Source organism: Euleptes europaea, chromosome 4, assembly GCF_029931775.1.
Source record: "Euleptes europaea isolate rEulEur1 chromosome 4, rEulEur1.hap1, whole genome shotgun sequence".
Classification (NCBI taxonomy): domain Eukaryota; kingdom Metazoa; phylum Chordata; class Lepidosauria; order Squamata; family Sphaerodactylidae; genus Euleptes; species Euleptes europaea.
Genome location: NC_079315.1, coordinates 107,844,681 through 107,855,363, shown reverse-complemented (window position 1 = coordinate 107,855,363; position 10,683 = coordinate 107,844,681). Strand labels below are relative to the sequence as shown.

The following is a 10,683-nucleotide window of genomic DNA, read 5'->3' as shown; positions in this document are numbered from 1 at the left end:
AGAGGGGGAATCCAAGTCTTGGTTTTAAAAAGCCTTTCTTCTGCTCAGAAAGAGCTCCGAGGAAGCAGGAAGCATTTGAATCCCCGCCTCTTTACACGCTGCTTTCTAATTGGCTGTGAGAGAACCAAGCTTGCGTATCCCGTGCTTTGCCTTATGCACGGGGATTTCAGCCGGGCTGAGCTCGGGAGAGGGAAGAATTGGGTTAACAGAGGAATGAGAAGTCCCGGGATTTGTGAGGGCTGGCAGCGCGGTCATCTCTAATGGAGGGAAAACTCATGCATAACTCCAAGGAATAACCGAGATAGACTGGGGGCAAACGTGAGTGAAAATACCCATGCATAAATGACTTTGGTGAAGTCTGCTGCTCTGGGCACACAAATAGAAAGCTTTTTTTCCTGCCTCTGTAAGTAATTCAATGGGAGCGGAGTCCATTTCTAGTCTTATGGCCACAGCTAGTGCTTAGCCTTGAGGCCCAAGGGCCTTATCTATTTAGGTACACGTATCCCACTTTTCTCCCTAGTGGGGATCCAAAATGGTTTATAACATTGTTCTTTCCTCATTTTATCCTCACAACCACTCTGTGAGGTAGGTTAAGCTGAGTGTGTGTGACTGGCCCAAGGTCAACCAACAAGCTTCCATGGCAGAGCAGGGATTCGAACCTGGGTCTCTTTCAACATAGTCTGACACTCTAACCACGACACCATGGTGATGATGTCATTATCAAAGTCAAGGCTTACTTATTTATTTAACTTATGCCTCTCCCCAGCACTGTTGGGCTCAGGGGGGCTTCCAGCAATGGATACAATAAATCATAAAGGTATATATAAATACATCAACATTAAAATGTACAAATAAAAGCTTAAAACTGGACCCAGTTTGAACATATATGGCGCCTTAACTCACTAACTAGCCCCTATAAAAAGAGGGCGTCTAAAGATCTGGACCTATTTTGGATGTGACACTATGTTGGTTGGTCACTGGTCTGATCCAGAATGGATTTGCTGTGAATAGACAACCAAAATAAAGCATCTGACCTCCACTAACAGCTTGGAGAATTATCCTCGCATAACATTTTCAGAAATTTTGAAGCCGCTGGGAAAGCTGGTTTTCTCAGGATGGGTGAGAGGTTTGGAATATATGCAATTATATGCGTTCTTATTATACTTACTTGAAGAGTATTAAATGCATAATGTATAAGCTCACATACGAAATTGTAGTATTTGTGGGGCACTTCAGCCTGGAACGTGCTGCTAATTACCAAGCATAAATGGCCAATGTCTTTGTCTAAAATATTCACTGGAATTATTATTTTCTGTTGCTATAGATTGCCTTGTATGAAAATCTTCATACTACACTTTTAAAATGAGCAAACCCTCATCTTAAATGGCATTTTGCTCATTAAAATGAGGGGAAAAAATATTTCCTAGGAGGTTTTTTCCCCTCTGTTCTACCCCAACATTTTGCATTGGACACTTTAAAAAAATCCTTTAGGGGGGGAAATCATGAAAAAGTTTCACCCCATTTGCCTTCCCTTCACCCGTCTTCGCACCTCTTATGTCCACATCAGAAATTGGGGGTTGGCTTGCCTTAAGTTGCTAACAGTATGATCATATGCAGGTCTGCTCAGAATCCTAATAAAGTCAACTTAATGGGCCCAACTCCCAGGAAAGCGCTTTTAGAACTACACTGATAGAATACAATCCTGTGCCGAGTTACTCCAGTCTAAGCCTATTGAAATAAGTGGGTTAGACTGGTGCAAATTTGCATAGGATAGCATTCCACTGAGTTCATGGCTGTACTGGGATTAGAACTGGGAACCTCTTGCAGCTTCACTTCTAACCACTATTTTCTTACCCTTCACAAATAACCTTTTTGGAAACGTTTCTCCAAGCATAAAAGTACATATTGCTTGTTGTTCTGTGATTCTTCATTAGTGTGTTTTGTTTCTTTACAAAACCCAGCTGCTGGGGCATCAGTTTAACGTGCAATAAAGGTGTGGGGGGGGGGAGGAGCTTTTAACTCTTTCATCTTGGACTGCTTTCCACTGAAAATCATTGCTCTCAAGCTGGTTTTGCCCCCGTTTGGGAAACATTGCAATGTATAGACTTCAAACAGGTTTTTAAAAAATATATATCGGGAAGGGGATTTTTAGTGGGAAAATCACCTTGGGAAAAAGGGTTAAAAAGCCCACTGTCAGTGTCCGTCTTTAAATCACAACCCCAGAACATGTGCCTGTAAAAAAACAAAAAGTGAAATGTCTTTAAAAAGTGATGTATATCTGTGCATCATGTGTAGTGCCATTCTAACACCGGCATGTCTTAGCAATGCTACTTTCACTTGCAGCTTAATGTCTGAGTACATGAGTCAGCAGTGCGATGCGGTAGCTAAAAAGGCAAATGCGATCTTGGGCTGTATCTGTTGGGCGGGGGGATGAAAATAACCCACTTGCTTCTTTAGGGGTAATATCCCAGCACTGACCACGTGCAGAATGTTCCACCTCTTTTACAGCAGGGTCCCTAAATAGCCGATTCTATGAATGTGGAGGAATTTTGAATAGCACGCGCATCAAATGTTCAAGAAAAAAATGTTTTAATAAACATTAAACATTAGACCTCAACTAGAGTACTGTGTTCAGTTTTGGGCACCATAATTTAGGAAAGATGTAGACAAGCTGGAACGTGTCCAGAGAAGGGTAACAAAGATGGTGAGGGGTCTGGAGACCAAGTCCTATGAGGAAAGGTTGAAGGAGCTGGGTATGTTTAGCCTAAAGAGGAGAAGACTGAGAGGGGATATGAGAACCATGTTCAAGTACTTGAAGGGCTGTCATATAGAGGAGGGTGCCGAGTTGTTTTCTGTTGCTCAAGAAGGTCGGACCAGAACCAACGGGTTGAAATTAAATCAAAATAGTTTCCGTCTAGACATTAGGAAGAATTTTCTAACAGAGCGGTTCCTCAGTGGAAAAGGCTTCCTCGGGAGGTGGTAAGCTCTCCTTCCCTGGAGGTTTTTAAGAAGAGGTTAGATGGCCATCTGTCAGCAATGCTGATTCTGTGACCTTAGGCAGATGATGAGAGGGAGGGCATCTTGGCCATCTTCTGGTCACTAGGGGTGTGGAGGGGGGAAGTAGTTGTGAATTTCCTTCATTGTGCAGGGGGTTGGACTTGATGGCTCTGGTGGTCCCAACTCTATGATTCTATTCTATGATTAGTAAGGTCATTGAAAACAAACATCATTTTTCTTGAGAGGTTTCTGTAACTTTTTCCTCATGTTAACAAAGACAGTATAACACCTTGAGAGAGTTAGCTAGAGAGAGGCAGTGAACTAGAGAGAGCCATAACTGTCAACAGAAGGGAGGAGGAAAGGGCCCTCTGTCACTCAAATTAGGCTCCAGAGATTTTCCAACATTATCAACAGAAGTAGAGTGTCCAGATCGCGTGAAGTGATGGTATCGCTTTACTCTGCTCTGGTTAGACCTCACCTAGAGTACTGTGTTCAGTTTTGGGCACCGCAGTTTAAGGATGTAGACAAGCTGTAACGGGTCCAGAGGATGGTGAGGGGTCTGGAGACCAAGTCCTATGGGGACAGGTTGAAGGAGCTAGGTATGTTTAGCCTGGAGAGGAGAAGACTGAGAGGGGATGACCAACTTCAAGTACTTGAAGGGATGTCACATAGAGACTTCTAACTGAGATATTCTGTCCTTTGTAAGTTGTTTTTATGGTCTGCATCTAGCTTGTGTGTGTGTGTTATGAATATCATTTTAGGGTGCCGGGTGTCGTTTTATGCATATTTTATGTCACTGGCTTGTCTTTATGGCTTGCAATAAAAGATATGTACCTTCACAGAAAGGGCAGACAGAATTCTGGTCTGTACAAAGAATTGAAGGCTTGGGGGAGAAATTGGGAGAAACCTGGCACTGCTGAACTCTTCATCTATGTTTAAGAAACAAAATTCTTACGTTTTTACCGTTTTTTATTGTATAGTTTTTACTTTATGAACTATGTGAAGAGATTTGTTTTACTTTGCATGTTTGGACTACTGTACAAAAACTTCACCCTTAGCTTTAAAAAGTTTTTCTCTCTCTTTAGAAATGCTAATGACCTCCCTGAAATGGTCCACTCACACCTCCAACTAGAAGCTGACACCTAGTAGGAAAGAGAGATTTGGGAGGCTTAAGAATCTTAGGTCATTTATGCATGGGAGTTTTCCCTTTGGTTAGTTGCTCGTTGGTCCCACACTTTCCTGTTGGGAATCTCTGCACCAGCAGTCTACAAGCTCAAATCAAGTCCCCTCCCCTTTAAATGTTGCTTTGTAATTGGCTTACTTGTAATGCTTACTGTGAGAGAAAATCCCCCCAAAAAAACCAAATTGCCGCATAAAAATGCCTTTTAAGAACAACAACATAAAAAACAGAGCAATCTGAAAGGGGGGAGAAATCCAATCCTTGGTTTTAAAAAGATTTTCTTCTGCTCAGAAAGAGCTCCAAGGGAGCAGGAAGTATTTCACTCCCCGTCTCTGGACATGCTGCTTTGTAATCGGCTGTAAGCTAAACAAAGCTTGGAGCATCCCTGACAAGTGTTCATCCAGTCGCTGCTTGAAGACTGCCAGAGAGAAGGAGCTCACCACTTCCCTAGGCAACCAGTTCCATTGCTAAACTACTCTTACTGTAAAAAAGTCTTCCTGATGTCCGGCCAGTACCTTTCCGCCTGTAATTTATATGCATTATTGCAAGTCCCATGCTCTGATGCCAACAGGAACAGCTCCTTGCGCTCCTCTAAGTGACAGCTTTTCAAATACTTAAAGAGAGTGATCTTTAGGTATTTAAGCTCTCTCCCCCCCCCCCCGCCGCCCCCGTGATAGCAAGTGTCTTCCTGATTTCAGGAAAGGCTTCTTTGACTCACAGGGGTTGGGCAAACAGAGATAATGAAACCCCTTGGCATGGAGGAGGAGAGTTCTCTTTGGCTGATATTCCATTTAGGGAGGAGCAGCTCCGACACTACCATGTGGAGAGCTGCCAGCCTGAACAAAAGATGCCAGGCCTTTAGGATTTTCAGAACACTGTGACTTCTTCTTTTTTTTAATTTTTATTGATTTTTTATTAAAGAATACACAAAAAAGAAAGAAAAAAATATGTGTATAATACAAAAAAGAAAAAACAAATAATACAAAAAAGTATGTACAACGCACTATTACGACCAGAACTAGTACATTAATGGTTACTATCTATTCTTTAAAAAACAAAGGCCCATAGTGCCCATACCCATCCACCCACCAAAGTGCCCTTCACCATTGGACTTCCGGCGAAGAGTTATGACAGTAAATAAAAACAACCTGTTAGTCTATTTCTTATTTAAAAAGTTAAAGAGCCTGCCCTAGTTTAAGAAGAAGAGTTGGTTTTCATGCCCTGATTTTTCTCTACCTTTAAGGAGACTCAAACCGGCTTACAATCGCCCTCCTTCTCCCCACAACAGACACCTTGTGAGGCAGGTGGGGCTGAGAGAGTTTTAAGAGAACTGTGACTAGCCCAAGGTCACCCAGCAGGCTTCATGTGGAGGAGTGGAGAATTGAACCCTGTTCTCCAGATCAGAGTCTACCGCTCATGAGAAGGAGTGAGGAATCAAACCTGGTTCTCCAGATTAGAGTCCACACTGGCTAGGGCATGCACAGAGTGAGGGACAGAGGAACTGCACGTTTACACTTTCGTTTCGGAGCCCTTGCTCCATCTGTTGCTGTGCTCAGAGTAGGTGTGTGGATCTTTTCCTTTTAAATAAATGCTTTATAATTTTGAATGCTGATCATTGTTCTCTGTACCACGCAGACGTCCTGCCGTTCGAACATGCGGTTGGCAAAAGGGTGCCAGGGGAAGGGGGAGCCGTTGAGTTGGCAAATGGCTAATTTCTCAGTGGCGCACAAGTGCATAAGCTGTCCCAGGGATAACCAAGGTCTGGGTAGTGGGCGATGCAAGCACATGGCAGGGCCGTTGAATGTCAGCACAGAGAAGGGATGCTGGGAAGCATTGGTCCTCTCAGCTTGTGATTCCTACAAAGACAAGTGTGTGGCAGTGTTACCAAAAGCGGGGGAGAAAACCCCTCCTAGAGTCAGGAAGGCCAGGAGAGTGACATATTGCCAGGGGGGGGATTTGGACAGCCGCTGGTTAGGGTTGCCAGGTCCCTCTTCGCCACCAGCGGGAGGTTTTTGGGGCGGAGCCTGAGGAGGGCGGGGTTTGGAGAGGGGAGGGACTTCAATGCCATAGAGTCCAATTGCCAAAGCGGCCCTTTTCTCCAGGGGGACTGATCTCTATCGGCTGGAGATCAGTCGTAATAGCAGGAGATCTCCAGCTAGTACCTGGAGGTTAGGAAAACAGTATAGGAGCGAAAAACATTTACAAACAAGGTGCAATTTTTATATAAGCTACTGAGATTCCTATAAACATACAATGTACAAATACAAGTAACCACACTATAACCAATCTTTCAGATGAATAAGAAGCCTCAATCTTCAATCTATTGAAGATTGTGGCTTCTTATTCATCTGAAAATTGAACTTGAACTTATACATACTTGGTACTCTGCTGAGACCTTTGAAAGATTTTTTGCTCCTTTATTGTATATTTTTTACATACTATGTGTTGGTTATAGTGTGGTTACTTGTATTTGTACATTGTATGTTTATAGGAATCTCAGTAGCTTATATAAAAATTGCACCTTGTTTGTAAATGTTTTTCGCTCCTATACTGTTTTCCTAACCTTTGGTATTAGTATAGAGGTGCCTGATTCTCCCCCAGTATCTGGAGGTTGGCAACCCTACCACTGGTGCCCAGATGCCTCAGAGGGCAAGATAGAGCAGTGGGGCTGCTCTGCCACAACCTGCCTTGAACAGGTCTCTGAAAGGAATTATATCTAAAATGAAATAAAAACAGTGAAAGGGAAAAATGTGTCCTCCTTACATCTTTTAATATTTTTCCTGGGGTTGAATAAAGGGGCTTTAAATGGAAGATATTGTTATACTGTCAATCTACATGGCTGTTTACAGCTTAAGCAAAAAAGAAGAGGAGTAGGTGTTTATATCCCGCTTTCCTCTACCTTAAGGAGTCAGTCTCAAAGCAGAGTCACAATCCCGCCCTCTCGCCACAACAGGCACCTTGTAAGGAAGGTGAGGCTGAGAGAGATCAAAGGGAACTGTGACTAGCCCACGGTCACCCAGCAGACTTTGTGCGGAGGAGTGGGGAATTGAACCTGGTTCTCCGGATTAGAGTCCGCCGCTCTTAACCACTACACCATGCTGGCCCCACTACACCAAAATGAGTTCCTGCCCCAAGGATCTTGGTGGACGTTGAAAGTGCTGTCAAGTGACAACTGACTTATGGTGAGCCAGAAGGGTTTTCAAGGCAAGAAACAAACAGAGGTGGTCTGCCATTGCGAACCTCTGTTGAGGAACCCTGGCCAGCCCGGCCCTGCTTAGCTTCTGAGATCTGATGAGATTGGGCTAGCCTGTGCCATCCAGATCATGACCCACAAAATAAACATATGCTGATATTGGGGAGAGCAGAGCAGAAGCAGAGATGGGAGAGCATAGGAACATGAGAAAGGCCATGCTGGATCAGACCAAGGCCCATCAAGTCCAGCAGTCTGTTCACACAGTGGCCAACCAGGTGCCTCTAGGAAGCCCACAAACAAGACAACTGCAGCAGGATTATCCTGCCTGTGTTCCACAGCACTTAACATAATGGGCATGTTCCTCTGATCCTGGAGAGAATAGGTATGCTTCATGACTAGTATCCATTTTTACCAGTAGCCATGAATAGCCCTCTCCTCCATGAACATGTCCACTCCCTTCTTAAAGCTTTCCAAGTTGGCAGCCATCACCACATCCTGGGGCAGGGAGAAGAAAGAGTAATAGGATTGAAAGTGAGCAAATTGTTTGTGCATTACAGGATCTGTTCTTAAGCTGGATCTAAAGAGGCAGGAAGTCAAGTAAAAAATGCTGTGAATAATGTTTTGTTGTGATTTTTTTTGCTTTGTGACTTTTTAAAAAAAACCTGACATGCCCATCAACAGTGTTTATGTAAGGTTTTTTAAAGTGTGTTTTGTTTCGAAGACAAAAGAAATCTCATGTCTCATCTGTCTCGCTTTGCCGTTTAGAAAACCTGCAGTATATGCCAGATGCTGCTTCCCAACTTGTGCAGTTTTGCATCACATCAGAGAATCCATCAGCATAAATCTCCCTACACCTGTCCGGAATGCGGCGCCATCTGCAGGTCGGTCCACTTCCAGACCCACGTCACCAAGAACTGCCTACATTATACACGAAGAGTTGGATTCCGGTCAGTATAACGAGAACAATTCAAAGTGATTCTGGGGAATGATCAGGGCTCCCGAGAGCCACTGCAGGCTCCCACTGTAGGGAGCCAGCGTGGTGTAGTGGTTAAGAGTGGTGGGTTGGAGCGGTGGACTCTGATATGGAGAACAGGGTTTGATTCCCCATTCTTCCACATGAAGCCAGCTGGGTGACCTTGGGCTAGTCACATTCTCTCAGCCCCACCTACCTCACAGGGTGTCTATCGGGAGGGGAAGGTGATTGTAAGCCAGTTTGAGTCTTCCTTAAGTGGTAGAGAAAGTCAACATATCAAAAGCAACTCTTCTTCTTCCTCTGCTTCTTCTTCTTCCTCCTCCTCCTCTTCCTCTTCTTCTTTTAATATGGATCCTGTCGTAAATCATAAAGGACTTTCCATAACCTTTGTGAAAATGTAAAAGACCCTTTAATGTGTAGATATATATGAATTGCAGTTATTTATGGTGTGTGCTGATTTTTTTTCAATGAGTTGCCAAATGATAAACAGGGAATCCATTTTTCTATATAGATAATTATGTAAGAATAATTTTGTGCAATGTTAATTGGGGCAGTTACCTTGTCAGCTATTAAAATTTCTCATGTTATACTATACCAAGCATTGATATCAGGTGTTAAGTTAGCTTTTCCTAGATTTAGCAGTTTGCATATTTGCAGGTCTTTCACATCCCCTGCTATGTATGGATTTTAGCTCTGGTTTTAATTGTTTTAATTATGTGTTTTTTATTAACTTTAATGGTCTTAAAATGTGATTGGATTACATATGTTTTAATTGGGGCTGGGGTTTCTAGGCCACAGCCAGTAACCCACAAAAACAATTGGGGGTGGGGGGAAGCCTAGCATTGCTTACCTCACTTTCGGTTTAAACTGGAAGTGACCCAGGGGGGTTCTCTAGCATTTAGCAAAAACACTATGGTTTTACCATATAGTTTGTGAAATGTTAGAGCATCCTGTGTCACTTCTGGTTTAAAATGTGATTAGATTACATATGTTTTAAATGGGGCTGGTGTTTCTAGGCCAGTAACCCACAAAAACAATTGGGGAGTCAAGGCCTAGAGTGCCTACCTCACTTCCATGCAAGCATGCCTACCTCACTTCTGGTTTAAACTGGAAGTGACCCGGGAGGGTGGGGGGTGCTCTAGCATTTCATGAAAACTCTATAGTTTTATCATAGAGTTTGTGGAATGCTGGAGCATCCTATGTCACATCTGGTTTAAACTAGAAGTTACATAGGTGCGCAAGCACACCAGGCCTTTCCTGCCCACTAATTCCTTAATTCAAAGGGAAATGGCAGAAGGCCTGGCATTCCTATTGGTGGCCCTTATGAGGGCAGAAAGGCAGAGTACAAATTTTGTAAAAGAAATAAAATAAAAAGTATACATATGGGCGCTGTGTTCATGAGCAAGTGATTCTGTGTGGGTTAGACGCAGGACCAGTGTGTTTGTGGCTGCTTCTCTATGCGCTTTGATTTCAACACATATAATATTTCTCTGTCCTCCCCCTCCACTGTAGAAATAGATGTAATCTTGTTCAACATGGCCCTTTGCAGATCTACAACACGGGAGGGGCTCTCAAAACGTATAAAAATTAGAGGTGCATTTTTGGGTAAGTCAGCTGTCAGTTTCGACTCATAGAGGCCTAAGTAGTCCCTTGAACAGGGGAGAGAAAGGCAGAGTTTAAATTTTTTGTCTTTGAACAGATTTTAGAATCTGTCATCTGGGTGTTTTGCAATAGTTCATAGTAATAAAGCTTCTGCGTTAGCTTGTATCTTTAACGAGGGTGAGAATTTTTTGGGTTGACGTCACGTTTCCTGATCGAATTACATGAGTCGTTACAGATGGGAAGGATGTGTGGCAAGGAGTTAACCACATAATTTTTCCAGGGGGCAAGTTTTGTGCGCAAGGTCTGTTGGGAGTTGGATGAATGGGAAGAGCATGCCAGAAACTGCGCGGAGAAAGCTGTCCAGCCAACTTCTGTGATGCTTTCTTCTTCTGTCAACCTCCAGCGTTTTTTGAAAGGAAACCAAGTTCCCCCTGCTGGATGAATGGCTGGATTACCCATTCACTCTTTTCCCCCCATTTCTGGTAGAGATTTCCAACACGGAAATCTCTCAGCAGCTCATATTATACTATACCAAGCATTGATAGCGGGTGTTAAGTTTGCTTTTCCTAGATTTAGCAGTTTGCGTTATTTGCAGGACTTTCACATCCCCTGCTACCTCTCCTTTAGTTGGAGATGCCGGGAATTGAACCTGGAACCTTCTGTGTGCAAAGCAGGTGCTCTGCCGCTCAGCCACAGTCCCTCCCCTTCTCTAGGTGAACACAATGCTTCTGCACCACA

The 10,683-nt window shown here is 43.5% G+C and overlaps 1 protein-coding gene across 1 annotated transcript in view; it reads left to right on the top strand.

Moving 5' to 3' along the window:
* The window catches only part of ZNF532 (zinc finger protein 532), a 31,351-nt gene that overhangs the window by 3,691 nt on the left and 16,977 nt on the right, over window positions 1-10,683 (top strand). Inside the window, exon 2 of the mRNA XM_056848285.1 lies at window positions 8,136-8,317. Coding sequence (XP_056704263.1) covers window positions 8,136-8,317 — 182 coding nt within the window. The remainder of the gene's footprint in view (window positions 1-8,135; window positions 8,318-10,683) is intronic.